Raw genomic sequence first — 22,845 nt, forward strand, 5'->3', positions numbered from 1 at the left:
ATAACATCTTCCTGTGTGACATCAACCAGGGTATATGTGGTATATAAGGTGTATAACATCCTCCTGTGTTACATCAACCAGGTTACATGTGGTATGTAAGGTGTATAACAGCCTCCTGTGTTACATCAACCATGGCACATGTGGTATATAAGGTGTATAACATCCTCCTGTGTTACATGTGGTATATAAGGTGTATTACATCCTCATGTGTTACATCAACCATGTGGTAAATAAGGTGTATATCATCCTCCTGTGTTACACCCACCAGGGTACATATGGTATATAAGGTGTATCACATCCTCATGTGTTACACCCACCAGGGTACATGTGGTTAATAAGGTGTATAACATCTCCCTCTGTTACATCAACAAGGACACATGTGGTATATAAGGTGTGTAACATCCTCCTGTGTTACATCAACCAGGGTATATGTGGTAAGGTGTATAACATCCTACTGTGTTACATCAACCGTGGCACATATGATATATAAGGTGTATAACATCCTCCTGTGTTATATCAACCATGGAACATGTGGTATATAAGGTGTATAACAGCCTCCTGTGTTACATCAACCAGGGTACATGTGGTAAGGTGTATAACACCCTCCTGTGTTACATCAACCATGGTACATGTGGTAAATAAGGTGTATAACATCCTACTGTGTTACACCCACCAGGGTACATGTGGTATATAAGGTGTATCACATCCTCATGTGTTACACCCACCATAGTACATGTGGCAAATAAGGTGTATAACATCTTCCTGTGTTACATCAACCAGGGTACATGTTGTAAATAAGGTGTATAACATCCTCCTGTGTTACATCAACCATGGTACATGTGGTATATAAGGTGTATAATATTCTCCTGTGTTACATCAACCAGGACACATGTGGTATATAAGGTGTATAACAGCCTCCTGTGTTATATCAACCATGGTACATTTGGTATATAAGGTGTATAACATCTTCCTGTGTGACATCAACCAGGGTGCAAGTGGTATATAAGGTGTATAACATCCTCCTGTGTGACATCAACCAGGGTATATGTGGTATATAAGGTGTATAACATCCTCCTGTGTTACATCAACCAGGTTACATGTGGTATGTAAGGTGTATAACAGCCTCCTGTGTTACATCAACCATGGTACATGTGATATATAAGGTGTATAACATCCTCCTGTGTTACATCAACCATGGTACATGTGGTAAATAAGGTGTATAACATCCTCCTGTGTTACACCCAACAGGGTACATGTGGTATATAAGGTGTATCACATCCTCATGTGTTACACCCACCAGGGTACATGTGGTAAATAAGGTGTATTACATCTTCCTGTATTACATCAACAAGGACACATGTGGTAAATAAGGTGTATAACATCTTCCTGTGTGACATCAACCAGGGTACATGTGGCATATAAGGTGTATAACATCCTCCTGTGTTACATCAACCAGGGTACATGTGGTAAGGTGTATAACACCCTCCTGTGTTACATCAACCATGGTACATGTGGTAAATAAGGTGTATAACATCCTACTGTGTTACACCCACCAGGGTACATGTGGTATATAAGGTGTATCACATCCTCATGTGTTACACCCACCATAGTACATGTGGCAAATAAGGTGTATAACATCTTCCTGTGTTACATCAACCAGGGTCCATGTTGTAAATAAGGTGTATAACATCCTCCTGTGTTACACCCACCAGGGTACATGTGGTAAATAAGGTGTATAACATCTTCCTGTGTTATATCAACAAGGACACATGTGGTATATAAGGTGTGTAGCATCCTCCTGTGTTACATCAACCAGGGTACATGTGGTAAGGTGTATAACATCCTCCTGTGTTACATCAACCGTGGCACATATGATATATAAGGTGTATAACATCCTCCTGTGTTATATCAACCATGGTACATGTGGTATATAAGGTGTATAACAGCCTCCTGTGTTACACCCACCAGGGTACATGTGGTATATAAGGTGTATAACATCCTCCTGTGCGACATCAACCAGGGTACATTTGGTATATAAGGTGTATAACATCCTCCTGTGTTACATCAACCATGGTACATGTGGTATATAAGGTGTATAACATCCTCAGGTGTTACATCAACCATGGTACATGTGGTATATAAGGTGTATAACATCCTCAGGTGTTACATCAACCATGGTACATGTGGTATATAAGGTAAGTATTTCACGTTTTATCAGGACACGAAAACAAATTTACAACAAATACAATAGGTATAGATCTACATGAGGCATCATACTTCGTTTATCCTTTCTGAATTCAAACATCACAAACAGTCAAAAGGTCGACCCGCTCTAGCAATGGATTGACTGTTCAAGGAGAGGCAATGGAAATTATCACATACAAAAATCGAATCTATCGCATGCAGCCATTATATGCAAATTTCCATCTTCGTATATAGCAGGCTTGGTGACCGTTACGCATAGATTAGAGTCATGGTTGCTTTAGGGAGACGAGAAGGGAGTCTACATGCACACAAACGCCATGCAGTGGACAAAAACCGCTGCTCAAACAAAGTTCATTATAAAAAAGAAGATGTGGTATGATTGCTAATGAGACAACTCTCCACAACAGACCAGATGACTGGAAATTTACAACTATATTAAATATTACTTATTTTTATCAAAATAATAAATTTATAAAAATTGTTTAAGTTATTCTGTTATTCCATAGTTTACATGTATTACATCTTTCACATTGTTATGTGTTTATTATGCTAATAATTAGTACACAACTGAATATCATTTGTCTTTATTTTAATCATATATAAGTTACTAGTAGTTTTTGATTTATTGATAGAAGAAACATGCTGAAAAGTAATAAACAGAAGCCATATTTTGAATGAACATTCAAAATTATTGTCGCATGTTAGGTCTCGAGGTCTATTGATTATTTAATATTTCACGGAAATGTGTTTTTTTTTTATGTTTTAATAAATTTCCAAATATAGGCAACCAATGTTCAATAGTCATAATTCGATAAAAAGGAAACAAATCAAGGCTGCATACAAAAACTGTTAGGGTATTTTAAAGTTTCTCAACATAACAGTTTTATTTCTGAGTTTCCTCCTTCCAAAGTCATTAACCATAGACATGGAATAACTTTTATAGTTCGGTAATTAGGTTTCATGATGTTCTACTATCCAGCCAAAGACACAAGGATATGAATATAACAGTATAGCCTTTATCATGAAAAAACTCTTTGATTGTATTTAAAGCAACAGTAGTATACCGCTGTTCAATAGTCATAAATCTAATCAAACAATAAACAAATTCGGGTAACAAACCAAAACCGAATAATCAATTATAAGAGGAAAACAACATCAAAAGCACTGAACTACAACGAAAACAAACATACATAGAAGCTGTATAGTAAGGAATAACATTTAGCCTCAGAAACAGTTCAAAGAGATTATTCAAAAGCAGAGACCAAGTTTAGTGTAAATAATGAATAAGATTCTAGCATATCAAATCACACAAAATATCAGAACCCTACACTTGAATGAACTCATGGGTTGAAATAGCTGAAAATAGCTTATAATTATTATTTTTAGGCCGATGTGGGAAGGTTTCCTGGACATTTACTCTAATCCATATGGATCTTAAGGCTGCACTAATGGGTTGAAATAGCTGAAAATTGTTCCAGGCTGATATGGGTAGGTTTCTTGGACATTCACTCTAATCTGTATGGATCTTAAGGCTGAACTCATGGGTTGAAATAGCTGCAAATAACTTAGAATTTTGCAGGCCGATGTGGGAATGTTTCCTGGACATTCAGTCCAATCCATATGGATCATAAGGTTGCAACAGCTGGAAATACCTCAAAATTGTTCCAGGCCGATATAGATAGGTTTCAAGGACATTCAGTCCAATCCATATGGATCTTAAGGCTGAACTCATAGGTTGAAATAGCTGAAAAAAGCTTAGATTTGTTCCAGGCCGATATGAGTATGTTTCCTTGACATTCAGTCCAATCCATATGGATCTTAAGGCTGAGCTCATGGGTTGGAATAGCTAACAGTTGTTTCAAGGCGATACGGGTAGGTTTCCGGGACATTCGGTCCAATCCATATGGATCTTAAGGCTGAACTCATGGGTTGAAATAGCTGAAAAAAGCTTAGAACTGTTTTCAGGCCGATGTGGGCAGGTGTCCTGGACATTCAGTCCAATCCATATTAATCTTAAGGCTGAACTAATGGATTCAAATAGCTGAAAATAGCTTAGAATTGTTCCAGACCAATGTAGGTATGTTTCATGGACATTCAGTCAAATCTTTAAGGATCTTAAGGCTGAACTCATGGGTTGAAATAGCTGGAAACAGCTTAGAGTTGTTCCAGGCTGATATGGGTAGGTTTCCTGGACATTCGGTCCAATCCATAAGATCTTAAGGCTGAACTCATGGGTTGAAATAGCTGAAAATAGATTTGAATTGTTCTAGGCTGACATGGGTAGGTTTCCTGGACATGCAGTCCATTCCATATGGATCTTAAGGCTGAACTCATAAGTTGAAATAGCTGAAAATAATTAATTAATTGAGGTATCCCGTGTTATATAAACCATCGCACATCATTGATCAGCTCAGCGCACTTCGGTGCAGACCAGCACACTTCACCAGTGACCATCAACTATTCAAGAAAGTTCAAATCAAGAGGAATGTTAGCAGTGTAACGTGTAACCGGGCGGGGACGTTTAGATATTTTTATCCTCGGGTTTGTACCAGTTTCCTGGGATTTGAAAAGCAATTCAAAAGTTCTAAAGTCAATTAAAAGTTTACACTATCACTATCAAATATGAAACAAATACTATACAACATAAAACGAATTTCAACACCTTTCGGCTTTGACTCCCGGGAACACTGTCGTTTACAGTAAAAGACGTTAATCTACACATGTATACGTTCTTATAAACAATAACTTGAGTTGTGGTATGATTGCCAATGTTCATAATTATGTCATACTTATTATACTCCCCCTAATAATGAATCTATAATGACAAGTGCACATCATATAAAGGTAAATACACATCATATAATGAAAATGGCCATAACAAGACAGTATTGGCGTTCCATAGTAATCTATGCCTGGGATAAAAAAAAAATCCTTTGTTTTTCGAAAAATTCAAAGTTTTGTAAACAAGAAATTTATAAAAATGACCACATAATTGTTATTCATGTCAACACCGAACTGCTGACTACTGGGCAGGTGATACCATCGGGGACGAAACGTCCAACAGCAGAGGCATCGACCCAGTGGTGTAAATAGTTATCAAAGTTACCAGGAGACCCAGGTGAGTGAAGTTATAGAACTTTTTGATAATGTCCAAATTTGAGGTCGGCTGACTTTTCCAACCCCGTTCTTAAATTCATAAAAAGTTCCCTATGGAAAGCTTTTGTCCACACTTGGTACTTTTGATAGTCAATTTCCTAAAGTGACCAGGAGTGAAGACCTAGGTGGGTATTCATATGGAACTTTTTTGATTGAGGTCCAAAGTTGGTAGGGTGACCCTACTACCTCCCTTCTTTCCTTCATTAAAAATTCCCTACGACACAGCTTTTGTCTACAGTGATAAATAGTTTTGCAAATAATAGGCAATTGCCTTAGGTTGCCTGAACCCAAAGACCCAGGTGCGTAAAAGTACGGAACTTTTTGAATTGAGCTCCAAAGTTGGGGCAGGGTATCCCTACCACGTCCCTTTTTATAAATTAAAGAAGGGGATGGAAAAATCACCCTATCATAACTTTGGACCTTAATTAAAAAGTTTCATGACTTTATCCGCCCGCGTGCAGTCAAGCTTATGATAACCTTTTATCCACACATGGTACCAAGAATAGCCAATTGCCTATGGTTGCTTTGACCGAACCACCAGGTGGTAAAAGGTGGGACTATTTTAATTTAGGTCCAAAGTTATGGTAGGGTGACACCACCTCATCTATTCTGCAATTCATAAAAAAAAATCCCTACGGGAAAGGTTTTGTCCACACTTAGTTCAAATGATAGGAATTTTGTTTCAGGTTGTCTGGACCCAAAGACCAATGTGGGTAAGGTTTATAAACGTTTTTGGTTGAGGTTAAAAGTTTAGGTAGTGTGCCCTTACCACCTCCCTCCTTTAATTTATCAAAAGTTCCCTACGGCAAAGCTTTTGTCAACAATAAGTACAGAGGTTGTTTGGATCCAACGACCAAGATGGGTAAAGTGTTTTAACGTTTTTAATTGAGGTGTCAATTTGGGGTAGGGTGACCCTACCACTTCCCCTCTTTAATTTAAAAAAAAATCCCTGTGGCAAAGGTTTTGTCCACATAAGGTACAACTGATAGGTTATTGCATAAGGTTGCATGAACCAAAAGACCCGGGTGGGTTAAGTTATGGAACGTTTTTCAATTGAGGTCCAAAGTTGGGGTAGGGTGTCCATAGCAACTCCCTTCTTTAATTCATTTAAAATTCCCGACGACAAAGGTTTTGTCCACCTTTGGTACAAAAGATAGGCAATTGCTTAAGGTTATCTGGACTTTAAGACCCGGGTGGGTAAATTCAATGAACTTTTTTAATTGATGTCCAAAGGTGGGATAGGGTGGCCATAGCAACTCCCTTCTTTAATTCATTTAAAATTCCCGACGACAAAGGTGTTGTCCACCTTTGGTACAAAAGATAGGCAATTGCTTAAGGTTATCTGGACTCTAAGACCCGGGTGGGTAAATTCAATGAACTTTTTTAATTGATGTCCAAAGGTGGGATAGGCTGATTTTTCCATTCACTTTTTTAATTCATACAAAACTCCCTACGGCTAAGCTTTTATCCACATTAGGTACAAATAATAGGCAATTGCATAAGGTTTCCTGGACCTAAAGACCCAGGTGAGTTAAGCTATGGAAATATTTTGATTGAGGTCCAAAGTTAAAAGAATACATGTCAGTTTTCCAAATCCCATGTACAGAATGAGGATAAATCATGGATATCTATATATTAATAGATCAAAAAAAGAGGGACGAAATATACCAGACGGACAATCAAACTGCCAACGAGGTTCACGTTTTGTTTTTCTTATTTTAATTGCTTCACGGGAATATAATACACGAAATTTTTATATTTAGAGAGCTTATATTTTTCTGCATTTTTTAAACTCGTCTATAAATAAAACTAACCTTTGAAGTACATTATCATAACATTAAAATAAATTGCAAAAAATACCAAGTAGTCCAAGATCAAGATATTTATAAATATCTTCGAAGTTGGGATTGAGAACTTTGTTTTCCTAAAACATATCTTTTTTGTAGTTTAGCAAGGTTCTTAAAATGAAGAAAATACAGTTCTAAAATTTATATTGTTGACTTAAAGTAAGAATTGTATGTATAGTAAAAATAAATGTGGCGTTTGCTCTGTATAAACAACATACATATTCGATTCGTTAAGTTGTCACATATTTATACGCATAATTTCTACATGACGTAATGAAATAAACAGCATCACAATTTTGGGTTTTCCCGAATTTCCAGAATTTGACAAATCTGTGTGTTTTTTCAAAGTGAATAAACAAAGACCCAACTTATGGATAGAGAGGTAAGATACAATTGAATTGTACAAACATATCAATTGTTTTAGTTTCATTTGAGTTTTAACTTATTTCCTGATATTTATTCGTTGACGTAATTTGAAAAGGTTTCATCGAAACTATTTTTACATTTCTCTCATGAACAGTTTCCGGTTAATTGAAAAGTATATATATTCACCAAAGTAGGCACGGGGTTTAAGTATGCATTTCCCTGCAAATATATTATATTTTTCTATGAAAAACTTATTTGTTCATTGAATTATGGTATTACGCTTGCTTCAAACTATAACTTAAGTGTACGGTCTTTAATCATATATATCTCAATTAAACATGTATATCTTGCTTTTAACATTGGGTTGTCGGATTTTTCAGAATTAGTGCCGACCTGTTGAATAATTTGACTCCTTATCAATTTTACTATAACTACTTTAGTTTCTGAAATATAAGTCAAAAACTGCATGTTATCCTTATTTTCTATTTTAGCCGTCACGGTCACGTTTCTTGGCCACAAATGAATCAAATTATATACTTTAAGCAAAATACCATAAGGACCAATATAACACGTTTACATCAAGAGCAAGTAAAAACAACTGAATCACGATCGAGTTTTCGGGCCTTTACTCACAGGCACTTGTTTCTGTCAATATGGGGTTTACTATCCATACCCGTACTAAAATTAAAAATCGAGTGATTTTTTAGTACGGGTATGGATAGTAAACCACATATTGACAGAAACAAGTGCCTGTGCTGAAATGTTATTGAATATAGATATATATATAGTAACAGTATCTATCCGTCACTCCAACTGCCCAAGGCGTTTTGAACGCAAATGCTGTGAAACTGTTTGACAAATATCTTTCAAACTTTGATGGTTTGTATGCCATCATATTTAAAAAAAACAGAAAAAAAAACAGAAAAACACAGATGTGGTAAGATTGCCAATTAGACAACTCCGGCTGCACAAAAGAACAAATGACACAGAAATTAACAGATCTTTATAGGTCACTGTAAAGCCTTCAACAATACGCAAAGCCCATGCCACATTGTCGGCTTTGAAAGACCCCAAAATCACAAATATGAAACCAAACGACAAAACTGCATGTATATTAATGTAAAAACAACTGAACGAAAAACAAATGTTGAACACAGCAATAAACGACAACTGAATTACAGGCTCCTAACTTGGTACAGACAAATATATACAAAATGTGGCGGGGTTAAACATGTTAGCGGAATCTCAACCCTACCCTTAATTCGGACAGTGATGTAACAGCATAGCATATGAACGAACTATATATGTCCATTCTCAATTTTATAAAATTGTGTTGAAAAGGCTAAATATATATAACAAAACACATGGACCTGACATGGTACTTGTACATTCCAACAACAAAAAGTACATATCTGAGAAGACTCGCAGTCAGTGACAGCTAGTTCAAAGCCAATCAAAAAATCGTGCATCAAGACTAAATTATCAATCACATCCAACATACAATGGATGGATGCAGTGGAAAGACGTCATATAAACAGTTAGAGAAAACCATTACCTTGTTCAACGCCAAGATACATGCGTCGACAGATGGTAGATCCATTAAAGTGCATATGTATATAACAATAGTGTCTAGTCTGCTATTAATTTACGGTAGCAAAATCTATATTTATCCCAATAACAAAATGTTGTGTCCTAAGTCAACGGATGCCCCATCTGCACTATCATTTCCATGTTAAGTGGACCGTGAAAATGGGATATAATCTCTAATTTGGCATTAAGAAGATCATATCATAAGGAACATTGGTACTAAGTTTCAAGCTGATTGGACTTCAACTTCATGAAAAACTTCTCGACCATAATCTTTAACCTACCTGGACCAAAAATCTTTAACCTGAAGCGGGACGAACGAATGGACGGACGAACGAACAGACAGACTGACGCACAGACCAGAAAACATAATGGCATAAATGGGACATAAAACCAATATTCAAATACAGAGATGAATTGCTAACATTTAGAATAAGTTTATTTAAAGGGTCAATAAGCTTATAGCTATGGAAGAATAAAGTACAAGTTTTAAGTTATTTGTGGTAACGAAATCCCTAACTTAATAATTTACCACTAATACACATAAATTACGTTTGTTGAAATCTAAAACCTCACAACAGACACGAGCATAGCGGATGTTAAAAAGGTATTATCAAGAATTCATATTCATAAATTTTTATAAATTTAAAAATAACAGTTTGCAGTATTTGCAATATTCTTCGAATTATAAAGGGGTTTCTTCCTCATGTGTATGTTATAACCGTAGCCGTATTTTGGAATTGTTTACGCAATGCTCTTAGATTATAAATTTATTTAGAATTCTATTTTTCTTTTATTTGAGTGTCAACTGTTTGTCTCTTATAGACGAAACGCGCCTCTGCTATGCAACGTTTTGTCTTGATATAATTTTTTCCCGCATCAATCGGGTCAATGCATCTGCTGGTTGAAGTTAACTCCCCGAGGTTATTACAAGCCACGTACAAATGTAGTCAACATTTCTGCGTTATCATGATATATCACTGATATAAATGTAAACATAGTCATATTTTTAAACTTACAGTTGGCGTAATTCTGAATTCTTGTAAATCCTAAAGATTTTTTTAACTCAAGCAAAACTATTTACCGTAGTCGTATTTTGGAAAAATCTGTGAAAAATTATTGACCCTCTTCTAATTTATACTTGATTTGGCTATTTAACTTTTTTCTATTCGAGCATCACTGAGAGTCTTATGAAGATGTAACCCGCGTCTGGCATGCAAGATCTTAGGCCTAATACTTTTTTGAACAGGGATAAATGAAAAAAAATCAGACTTCTAGTACAAATGTATGTACACAATACATACTGCTTATAGTTGTAATTATTACATAGTTTACCTACCATCTTTAAATAAATTGGTATTTGTATGTTGTAGATAAAAAACACATCTGTGAACAGACTGTAACACTTAGTTATGTCCAGCAAAGAGGCTACTGCAGACAAAGAGTTTCACCGAAAAAGTTCTTGTCTACGTCAAAATGAAAAATCTTACTGGTAAACAACCTTACAAATGTGATGAATGTTGTAAAGAATTTAGTAGCAAAGGCAATTATAATATACACAAGAAAATCCATACTGGTGAAAAACCTTACAAATGTGATATTTGTGGAAAAGGATTTGTCCAAAACAGTAACTGTAAAGTTCATTTGAGAAAACATACTGGCGAAACACCTTACAAATGTGATAAATGTGGAAAAGTATTTGGTCATAAAGGCAATTATAATATACACAAGAATATCCATACAGGTGGAAAACCTTACAAATGTGATATTTGTGGAAAGGAATTTTGCCAAAAAAATATTTATCAAATTCACATGAGAACACATACTAGCGAAAAAACTTACAAATGTGATGTATGTGATAAGGAATTTGGTCAGAAAGGCAACTATAATGAACACATGAGAATTCATACTGGGGAAAAACATTTTAAATGTGTTTTTTGTGATCAAGAGTTTCACCGAGAAAGCGCCTGTCAAATTCACATGAGAAAGCATACTGGTGAACAACCTTACAGATGTGATGTTTGTGGAAAACAGTTTCGCAGAAAAAGGAATTGTCTAACTCACATGAGAACACATACTGGCGAAAAACCTTACAAATGTGATATTTGTGAAAAAAAGTTTGGCAAAAAAGATAGTTGTCTAATTCACATGAGAACACATACTGGTGAAAAACCTTACAAATGTGATGAATGTGGTAAAGAATTTAGTGCCAAGAGCAACTATAATGTACACATGAAAAAACATACTGGCGAAAAACCTTACGCATGTTATATTTGTGGAAAAGAATTTGGCCAAAGCAGTTCTTGTCGTACACACATGATAACACATACTGGCGAAAAACCTTACAGATGTGATGTATGTGGTAAAGCATTTGGTCACAAAAGCAATCGTAATAAACACATGAAAATCCATACTTGGAAAGATAAGATGTGATATTTTGAAAAAGAGTTGGCAGAATCAGTAATTGTCTGAGACATACAAAAACACATACTGATAAAAGAAGACCTAAAATGTGACGTATGGGTACAAGCTTTAGTTCCGACGGTTATTATCGTAAAGACATTATAACCCATACTTGTGATGAATAATTGCATGCACATTTACCTGTATCGGTAAATAATTTAGTGGAAAAAGTCACTTTTATAGGCACACGAGAATTCATGAAATTTACAAAAGTGGTGTACATGTGTTGAGTGAAGGATTAAGTGACAATAGATACACGAGAAATCATGAATGTTATGATCTTTACAAGTGTGGTATGCGAAAATTCATACATGTGATGACCTTTATACAAGTATGTCCTTCCGATAACGTTCATATAACACTGGTACTCAATTTTGGTAGGAGTATGTCCTTCGGATACATTCATTTAACACTTATACTAAGTTTTTGTAGGAGTATGTCCTTCCGATAATCTTCATATGACACTAGTACGAAGTTTTTGTATGAAATGTCCTTCCGATAACGTTCATATAACTCTGGTACTCAATTTTTGTGGGAATATGTTATTCCGATACATTCATTTACTAAGTTTTTGTAGGAGTACGTCCTTCCGATAACGTTCATATAACACTGGTACTAAGTTTTTGTATTAGTATGTCCTTCCGATAACGTTCTAAAAAGACTTAAACTTACTTATTCTTGGGCTAGACCCAAACAAAACGTACATATAGCACTTTTACTGCCTACTAGAGGTATATGGTAGTATCATGTTTTTTTTAAAAATTATTTGATGCCGTGGGATTGGGATTTTTAGCTTTAATGTAAACCATGTCCGGTTTTAACTTGTATTTACAGCAAAGATAGCCAGTTTTGTGTTCTGTAATATACTGTAACAGTTTAATTTTACATGTCCGGTAGCACCGTTACTTCTCAAAACATCTTCCGAACAATATCTGGACATCGGTGTCGTGGGCATGTACAATTGCCAAACCACACATGAACGTTCTTTAGTCTTCGTAGATCTATTCCAACTTGAAGTCTATTTGAGTCTACGACAAGCAGAACATGATATTTTATACCATTGAATATTGAAGCCATATAGTCATGAAGATCGATTACTTGATTGGTGTTCCGTTAACGTAGCCGCAAAACAAAAACTCGAGAGCTACTTTTGAATATTTCTACAATTTTAAGTAGTTTTCAACTCACAAACACAATAATATTTTCAACATTTATTAAAATATTTTTTTTTTACATTTTTTTATGTGTTACATTTTTGTTTTTCGTTCAATTTTTGTGCATAAAGAAGGCCGTTAGTTTTCTTGTTTGAATTGTTTTACATTGTCATTTCTGGGCCTTTTATAACTGACTATGCGGTATGGGCTTTGCTCATTGTTGAAGGCCGTACGATGACCTATAGTTGATAATTTTTGTGTTATTTTGGTCTCTTGTGCAGAGTTGTCTCATTGACAATCATAACACATCTTCTTTTTTATATTTATATGAGTATATTAAATAAACATGTTTATACCAAGCTAAGTCAGTTTATATATTAATTGTTTTTCGTCTGACTATACAAAAGGCGAGGAGAGTTACTTTGATAGATCAGGTTGACTGATAAGCTGTCTATATAAAGTAATGGGACAATGCATGGCATGAAGACATCACCAAATCACCGTATGCAATACTCAAAAAGGCATCCAGAGCTTACCATATAGTCATCAACTACCCACCAACAGGCCGTGAACTTTGGTTGGCTCTTAACTCAAATCCAAGAGCACAACAAAATGTCAAAATATTCTATTCAAACTGGGTGACCTGTGAGAAAAACATTGAAATTTTCCAAAGAAATACACACACCCCTCAACTTTTAATAAGGAGATTTGGTATTAATGCAAATGAGTCAACTATCCACAGGGGCTTGTTTAGTATAGGATAGCAATCGCCATTGACAGTAAAATCTCGTCTGACCCACTAAACAAGCCCCTGTGAACTATCCCACAAAGTTCAAATGTAGAGGATGTGAGCAGTTATATAAAGGCAACCATATAATCTTTAACAATGAAAAAAACATACGGTATTGTCGGCTACAATAGTTCATGAATTGAAAAATATGAAACTGTTCAATTGAGAAAAATAACGGCCTATTTTAAAACAACATGAATTACGAAAAACACATATAAAAGACATCAACAAACGACAACCACTGAACTACATGCTCCTGAGTTGGAGCAGGCACATGCAATATATTGTGGCGTTTAACATGCTTGTAAACAGCTGGGACAGTTTTGTTACAGCACAGCATAAGAACAAACTATACAAATCATAAAATATTCAGAATCTTTTCACTAATTCATTATGATCTCTTATATATGGAGAAAGAATAAAAAAAAACCTAACAATTCCAGGATTTTATTGTGAGCCTGTGCATGTATGGCGACACATGTCACCATCCTTATATATTTTTTAGATAAATTGCTTCAAAGTTGACCGATATGCATAGAATTTGGCAGAAAAAGGATGACATTACTTAATATAGAGTAACGTTTTTTTTATTTCCCCTGTCTGGTTTCGTAAATTTCCTATCAATTCTAACTGATTTAGTTTTATTTCCAACTAACAGGGTGGATCTGAGATTTAGCTTTCAAAATTTCATTGGGTGAACAGTGATTTTCAAGTACAATTTGAATTGATTGATTTGAGGTTGCAAAATGTCCGGTGGCAAATATTTCAGGCATGTTCAGGACCATACAATACATTTTGAAATTATTGTGTAAAAAAAACCCACACATTTATAGATCTAATGCAGCCATCAAAAAGGTTACAAAAAACATCCCATCAGTTGTAAAAGTGAAAGATAAAATAATACATGTTTTAATGTAGTATATTCTCTGTATATAATGTAAACGTTTGGGTAGTGTGCATAGTTGCAGACAAACCTTGCAAATTGTATGTATTAAATTTAAGTTCAATTAACATTCTGTCGTTGCTTAACGTCCAGTGGCAAATATTTCATGCATATTCAGGACGATACCAATTGTGTACTAACTTTTATGGTGATAAGTATTGTGTAAAAGTTTCATAACATTTTGTTGAGGCAAACTAAAGAAAGAAATACAAAACAAACAAGAGGCTGTCACAACGACAGCAAACCGGATTTATTAATATTTATTTGTGTCCTGGCAATATCACAAGAACCATTACTGATGAATGGTGAAAGTGGAATTGTCAACATCAAATTTGACCTCCATTTTGTCATCAGTATCAACATATAAAAATTTGAAAAGCTTAGATTGAATGGTTCATGAGTAAATGCAACAACGTGAATGGAAACGCCATTTTACAATCTTTCAAGAACCATAACTCCTGAACGGTAAAAGTCAAAATCATCATTATTGAACTTGACCTCTATTTTGCCATCAGTAACAACATATAAAAATTTCAAAAGCTTTGGTTGAATGGTTCATGAGAAAATGCACGGACACGACTGGAAACACCATTTTTCAATCTTTCAAGAACCATAACTCCTGAACGGTAAAAGTCAAAATCGTCTTTATTGAACTTGACCTCTATTTTGTCATCAGTAACAACATATTAAAATTTGGGAAGCTTTGGTAGAACAGTTCATGCGTAAATGCATGGACACGACTGGAAACTCCATTTACAATCTTTCAAGAACCATAACTCCTGAACGGTAAAATTCAAAATCGTTATTATTGAACTTGACCTCCATTTTGTCATCAGTAACAACATATAAAAATTTCAAAAGCTTTGGTTGAATGGTTCATGAGAAAATGCATGGACACGACTGGAAACACCATTTTTCAATCTTTCAAGAACCATAACTCCTGAACGGTAAAAGTCAAAATCGCCATTATTGATCTTGACCTCTATTTTGTCATAAGTAACAACATATTAAAATTTGGGAAGCTTTGGTAGAACAGTTCATGCGTAAATGCACGGACACAACTGGAAACTCCATTTTTCAATCTTTCAAGAACCACAACTCCTGAACGGTAAAAGTCAAAATCGTCATTATTAAACATGACCTCCATTTTGTCATCAGTAACAACATATTAAAATTTGGGAAGCTTTAGTAGAACAGTTCATGCGTAAATGCACGGACACGACTGGAAACTTCATTTTTCAATCTTTCAAGAACCATAACTCCTGAACGGTAAAAGTCAAAATCGCCATTATTGAACTTGACCTTCATTTAGTTGTCAGCAACAACATATTAAAATTTTAAAAGCTTTGATTGAACGGTTCATGAGTTAATGCACGGACAACATTTGATTGCCGCCCGCCCGGCCGCCCGGCCGCCCGCCGTACACCCCCAAATCAATAACCGACATTTTTGTCACAAAAATCCGGTTAAAAATTCAGCAACTTTTTTCCTCTATAAAGAGGCATTGCATAGAACAGTGAAAGTGACACCACCAAAATTCAAAGTTGATCTGTATTTGGTGGTTTTAAGCATTGTGTATAATTTTAATAACATCTGGTAAAGACAAACTAAAGTTAGAGAACATAAACGGAAAATTCAGCAATTTTTCTACCTGTAAAGGGGCATAACTCTTGGACGGTTTAAGTGACACCACCAAAATTCAAACTAAGTCTGTGTTTTATGGTAATAAGCAATGTGATTAAGTTTCATAACATTTGGTTGAGGCAAACTAAAGATAGAGAACAGAAACCAACTTTGGGACGTACTGAAGGACGGACAAGGGTAAACCTTAATGCCGCCTCCGCTACTGCGGGGGCATAACAATGTGAGGGCCCTCATGGGGTTTTTGATTATGTGATTACTTGGCCGTTTTTTTAATGATTATTTGATTATTAAGCCAAATATTTCATGATTATTTGATTACCTAGGACTGTATTTTTAGTTTATGATTATTTGATTACTAAAGATAAGCAAATATTTAATGATTATGTGATTATATTGGCAAAAAAATGGTGATTATGTGATTACTAGGACCCCCCCATGAGGGGCCTCCAATGTGTAAATATAGCAATTGATTAAATTAGGCAAAATTCAATGAATGGTCATTGCACATGGTTGTCATAAAGGTTTGAGAATCAAAACAGTATATAATAGTTAGGACCAGCAAATTGTCCTCAAGGCCACAAGTAAAATATGTTTTGAGAACCATAAAAAAAATCGATTATTCTGCCGTATACAAATAATAATCAGTTAGGTTTTTAAAAATAATAATAATAGACAAGCTGTCCTTTTCCACCATATGCAATAGAAACATTGACAAATTCTTGCACAATTTAATGTAGATCGTTGGTATATTTTTCCTGAGATAGAACATATAGAATTTGTATGCCCCCACCGTAGCAAAGAGGGCATTAAGTTGTACCCTTGTCCGTAAGTACGTCCGTTCCAGAGTTATACCATAAAAAGTGCTGACTTTTTTGTTTCCGTTCTCTAACTTAAGTTCATGAAGTTTGCCACAACCAACTGTTTTGAAACTTATACACAATGCTTATTTCCATAAAATTCAGAACAGTTAGAATGTTATTGGTTTAACATGTACTGTCAATTAGTTATGCCCCTTATAAATTGGAAAAAATGCTGAATTTTCCGTTTCCGTTCTCTCTTTTTCGTCTGTCTGACATAGTTCATCTTACACTGACCTCATTTTCTTAGAACATTGATAATGTTAAGTTAATGTGATACTTGTATTAAAATCTTTACATAACACTTACAGAGTTTCAAAAGTAATTCAATGATAAATAAAACCAACCAGACATTTCAGGGTGAACCTTCTTGCTTAGCAGATCTTAGTCTAGGTTTAAAGTTTTTAAAGCATCAATCTGTTTCAAAAACCAACAATGAGTTGCATTAAATTGTTCCTGTAACTTTTTATAGCCATTTTGAAAGACAAAGTATCCTGAGCTATTTTTTTTAAAATGTTCATTAAGATTTGTTTTTCTAGATAATCATGTTATGCTCATTGTTGAAGGATATACGGTGACCTGTGGTTGTTTATTTCTATGTCTTTGCTCTCTGGCGGAGAGTTAATTGTCTCATTGACAATTACAACACATCGTCTTATTTTTATACATAGACTTACTAGTAATTAAGTTTTGGATTCAACATTAATCTTTTTCACTGACAGCATCAGTCTTTGATACGACAACGGGTTATGCGTATTACCAATTTTTTTTAAACTTCTGAGAAATCTTACATATATAAGATTGAAGGGAGGGGGTACATATGCTGCCCTCAACTTTAGAAGTTGTGTTATGCTTAAATTCTTAAAATACTTAGTTCACAAGTAAACTAAATGAGATACCACGTTTTTTTTCAACAAATTTTATAATTTTGAAAAAAAAAAAAAAAAAATCGAAAAAAGGGGGGTGGACCATACCCAGAGTGATGATTTTTCATTTTGTACAAGTCTATCTTCATTTACTATATATTTTTGTTTAAAATTAACAAATGCGTGTCAGAATTGCACATATAAATGGAATATTTTAGCTTTTTAAGTTACTAAATGTTTGATTATTCATCTGATTGTTAATCTGAATTTTGGTGAAAATTGACAATTTTTGACTAAAATTCTTTTTTTAAAGAAAAAAAAAACGCACGACTTTCTTTTTATTTTATGAATATATAGAATGTGGTCTTTCAAAATTTGTCAATGACATTTCATGGTATTGTTGGTCTTGGGAGATAAACAGATTTAAAATTTAGGAGTTTTTGAAATTTTTCATTTTCGAAATTTTTAAATGGTTGCTATGAATACAAACTATTTAGTAAATTCACAATTTTAATGTTTTTGTATAGTTTGTTTTTTTTTTGTCAATACTGTAAATATACATATTGTTTGTATTGATTAACAATATTTCTATGGGACTTTAAATTCCCTTATTTTATATTTTCAAAAAGGGTCTTTTTTCACATATTCAAGCAAAATGTTGATTTGATGGTTACCATGGCAACGGGCATAATACAGGGGAAATAAAGACAGAATTTTACTCATCTACCAAAGTTCTTATGTTATAGGGCAAAAAAAAATACTTCTGTGACATGTCAGGAATCACCTTCTGCATGATTTTTACAAAGACAGGTACTTAACAGGACTCTACTAGGGCAATATTCTGTTAACTTCAAATGGGTAACTCATTCATAACAATCATAACAAATATAATACTTGGGGGTATGATTAGAACAGCCAAAACAAATCATTCTGTTGACAATCAGCTGATATGCAATGTATTTGTATTACGCAACAGGTGTGTACTCAAAGCATTTAACAGTACATGAATTTAGAATTTGTGTTACTCTTACCTGACCACTAGAAACATCAAAGGGTCCAAAAGCTGATCGGAATACACAATTTAGACCATTTTCAAGGAAGTAAAGCAGACCTATGCATCCATAATGGAATAGGACATTATACATTCAATTTAGGAGAAAAATCTAAGTTTTAATATAATGTAAATACAATACAATCTTGGAGGAAATTGCCATGTATGTTAACCACAGGAAACACAAATTGATAATTTAACATATTTTTAAGATCTTTTTAAGTAAAAAGTCATCGAAAGTAAAACAAACTCTAAATGCCTTGTTTTTAAGAACCTGTTTTTTTTAGATTTCTTTTTTTTTTAAATAAAAATGCATTAATTATTTTGATAAGGATCATAAGTTGTTTTTTTAAATTAATGATTAAATATTAATTATATTAAATTTTGATTTCGTATTTTCGAGAACAATGTGTCTAAAAAAAATGAGCTACAAGATTTTTTGGAATAAAAATAATAATATTTTAAAAGAATATGATCTACACCAACCTGTAATATGTTGTTGTTTTGTTGTAAATCTGAACCCCTTTTCTCTAAATTCATTATCCAGTTATTCCTCTTCATACGACATCTTGCTGCTGCAGCTCTGATTAAGAGTGAAATTAAAAATCATTTAATCATAGCTTTTAATAAACATTTTAAACCAGATGCTCCGCAGGGTGCAGCTTTATACGACCAGTGAAAATCTCCCCCAGCACCGCCCAGGCATGCCATTGGAGTATATTATAGCTCAAACGAATGCTAAGGGTGTCTACTACATGCCTGAATATTTACTTATAATAAAATATGTCAATGTAAGCCAACAAAAATATTTATTCGAACCCTACCCACCAATTTTAATATCCAGACGCCAATATTGACCATACTAACCCCAGATCTTTTCACCCTAGGGACCAAACTGAGCATATTATTGGTCTATTCTAGGTGTCATTTTCATCGTAAAGGCCTTAAATCTTCCCCCAGTCATGCCATTGGGGTATATTCTAGCTCAAACTAATGCTTAGGGTATCTACTAGTCTACATGCCTGAATCTTTATTTATACTTAAATATGTGGACGTTTACGCAATTTGTTGCCCTCCGATCACATGAATTTTGCCGGAGGTGAAGTTCTAAATGAAATATTACTTGGTAATTGTTTTTAAAACTAAACAAATTCTAACATATTATTTTAACCATGACCAGAACTTTATTTTAACAGAAGCACTGGGCAATCATATAGTATTCAATCAGGAAAACAAAAATAGTGATTTAACATGTCTAGAAGGGGACGATAAATGGCTGACCCGTGTTAAGAGAGAGCCATATCTCTTGCACGCTAAAGACACCCTTGTAGATTTCGAAAAAGAGCAGGCTAATGCCACTAAAAGGCAGCACTCGCACCCGCAAAGTGGAAAGGGGTTAATATAAGTTGAAAAACTTGTTTCCCAATCCACTACAAATAAATGTTTAAACTAAACATGTCAAGAGAAGAAATGAAGCAACTTTTTCATATATATATAAAAAATATGTAGCCAGTAGAATTTTGTCTCGTGAAAAACTGATTTTAAATCTGTTTTAATTTAATTATAATGTTTAATTGTTGATTGACCTAGAATAAAATTATTTATAGAACCTTTGCATAAATTTCCTAAATGAACGTACATTATAGTGCTGTCGAAATCACTATTTTTGCTGCCATGAAATATTGAATATGAATCTGTCATTATTTGTAGTTTTTTTAAGACTTAATATCACGGACTTTGATTAAAAACAATTTGTATCATAAGTACAGTAAAATGCTCTGCTGAACTGTAGAATTTTAATGTTTTGTTTCATAGACCACCGGAGTACTGCATCATTCTTATCTTTACCCATTCCTATCGGGTAGTGAAACTTGAGTTTGAAATTAGAAAGATTAAAATTGTGCACAATTATCTGATCTTTTGTGGGTTTATGTTGTTCAAGGTAATTTTCGGTGCAGTGCTATGGGGGCTGTTATTTTCTTTTCATTTGTTATTTTTTACTCTGTGTTACAGGACCTTGTACCTTTTGTATTGCCCCTTGACATCTCCTGCTTCTGTTTAAACCTTTACCACTAATATCTCATCTGTTTTATATAAAATAGTCTCATTCCTGGAATTTATTATACAGGAATTCATTTTAATATCAGTTTTTTTTATAAGCATATAAACTGCTTGGTCTCTTCAAACATGGTTTCTATGGTGTAGTAAGATAGTACTATGATACTATATGGTCTATCTATTGAAACATGCTTGGTATAATTGTTTTTTATGGTGTGGTAAGATAGTACTATGATGTTAGATGGTGTATCTATTGAAACATGCTTGGTATATATGGGCTTTATGGTGTAGTAAGATAGTACTATAATGTTAGATGGTATATCTATTGAAACATTCTTTATATGATTGTTTTTTATGGTGTAGTAAGATAGTTCTATGATGTTAGATGGTGTATCTATTGAAACATCCTTGGTATAATTGGTTTTTATTGTGTAGTGAGATAATACTATGATGTTATATTGTCTATCTATTGAAACATCCTTGGTATAATTGGTTTTTATTGTGTAGTTAGATAATACTATGATGTTAATTTCTTAGGTTTTTGAAGATAAGTACTTATACAGACTACATAACTTGCGACTGACTATCTTTTAGGTTTCCGAGCATGATCACCAAGAAGACCAGGAAACAATTGACTCTGTATCAATAAGACAAAGAATGGTAAATCATGTATCTGCAAATCCAGAGGTCTCCGGAAGACAGGCTTATGACAATGTTGTTCAGCAAGTCCCACGGAATGAACGGGATAGTATCCCAACATACGATTGCCTAAGATCATCACTTGACAGGACAAGAAGGAAACACATTCCCCCAATCCCAGCCACAATAAATGATGTGGCTATCAACGGGCGCTGGTGTCTTACCAAAGATGGTGATCAATTCCTAAGTAAACTAGATAATGGTTGGGGAATTGCTGTTTTCTGCACTAGGGAGGCACTTATGTGTTTGGGAGATTGTAATGACACATATAAAGATGCTACTTTTAAGTCTGTCCCGCGTCCATATATGCAATTTTTGACAATACACGGGTTCTACCGTGACAGGGTAAAACCATTTGTTTATGCTTTAATAACAGATAAGCATATTGGCAGCTATCGACAGATTACGAGACACATTAAACGGTGTTACAGAAGGTTAACCGACAATGATTTATCGCCACAAAACATTGTTTCAGATTTCGAGACCGGAATGATAACTGCAGCGGAAACAGAAATTCCCCAAGCTAGGATGTGCGGCTGTTTCTTTCATTTCTGCAGAAGTATTTGGAGGCGACTTCAGAAAGAGGGACTTCGAAATGCCTTTAACAGACGTCTTGCACTGAGGAGACTGTGTGAGAAAAATGATGGCCATAGTGTATCTTCCATTGGCTCTGGTTCGACAAAATTTCCAGTTGTTTCGTCAAGATGCAACTACTCCATGACTATGTCACAATTGTCCAGGTTTAAGGGAGCTATTAACTTATTTCCAACGAAATTACCTAAATGGACAGTTTAGCCCAGTTATTTGGAATGTCTACCAAAGAAATATGGACAATAGGACAAACAATCATGTCGAATGTAAGTATATACATGTATGACAAATTAAATCATAAAAGCATATGCTTTAATGACACTCCGTTACGGTATGTATCCCCATTCTATGTAGTATTAATAATTTGATTTATCAGTATTAATGGCCCCAATAAAAAAAAATGGAAAGCGATTCTGTCGCTTATGATCAGCCGTTGTTTTTCATAAAAGCTTCCGTGTAACAATCATACCCGAAATTCAGAAAGCAAAAATGCTTAAATTCAGTATCTCATGATTGTAAAAGTTTTACTTTTGTATTTCACTGAATATAAAAATGAAATGTGTTATTT

At 34.4% G+C, this 22,845-nt stretch overlaps 2 protein-coding genes across 2 annotated transcripts in view; one reads left to right on the plus strand and one right to left on the minus strand.

The window, feature by feature from the left end:
• Window positions 1-22,845, minus strand: part of LOC139501021 (uncharacterized) — a 455,879-nt gene that overhangs the window by 240,908 nt on the left and 192,126 nt on the right. The gene's annotated exons all lie outside the window — the stretch shown is intronic.
• On the plus strand, window positions 7,507-13,140 carry LOC139501020 (zinc finger protein 227-like). The gene is made up of 2 exons (XM_071289971.1): window positions 7,507-7,590; window positions 10,535-13,140. The coding sequence occupies exon 2, from the start codon at window positions 10,638-10,640 to the stop codon at window positions 11,592-11,594; it is 957 nt and encodes a 318-aa protein (XP_071146072.1). The 5' UTR covers window positions 7,507-7,590; window positions 10,535-10,637; the 3' UTR covers window positions 11,595-13,140.

Source organism: Mytilus edulis, chromosome 13 (assembly GCF_963676685.1).
Source record: "Mytilus edulis chromosome 13, xbMytEdul2.2, whole genome shotgun sequence".
Lineage (NCBI taxonomy): Eukaryota > Metazoa > Mollusca > Bivalvia > Mytilida > Mytilidae > Mytilus > Mytilus edulis.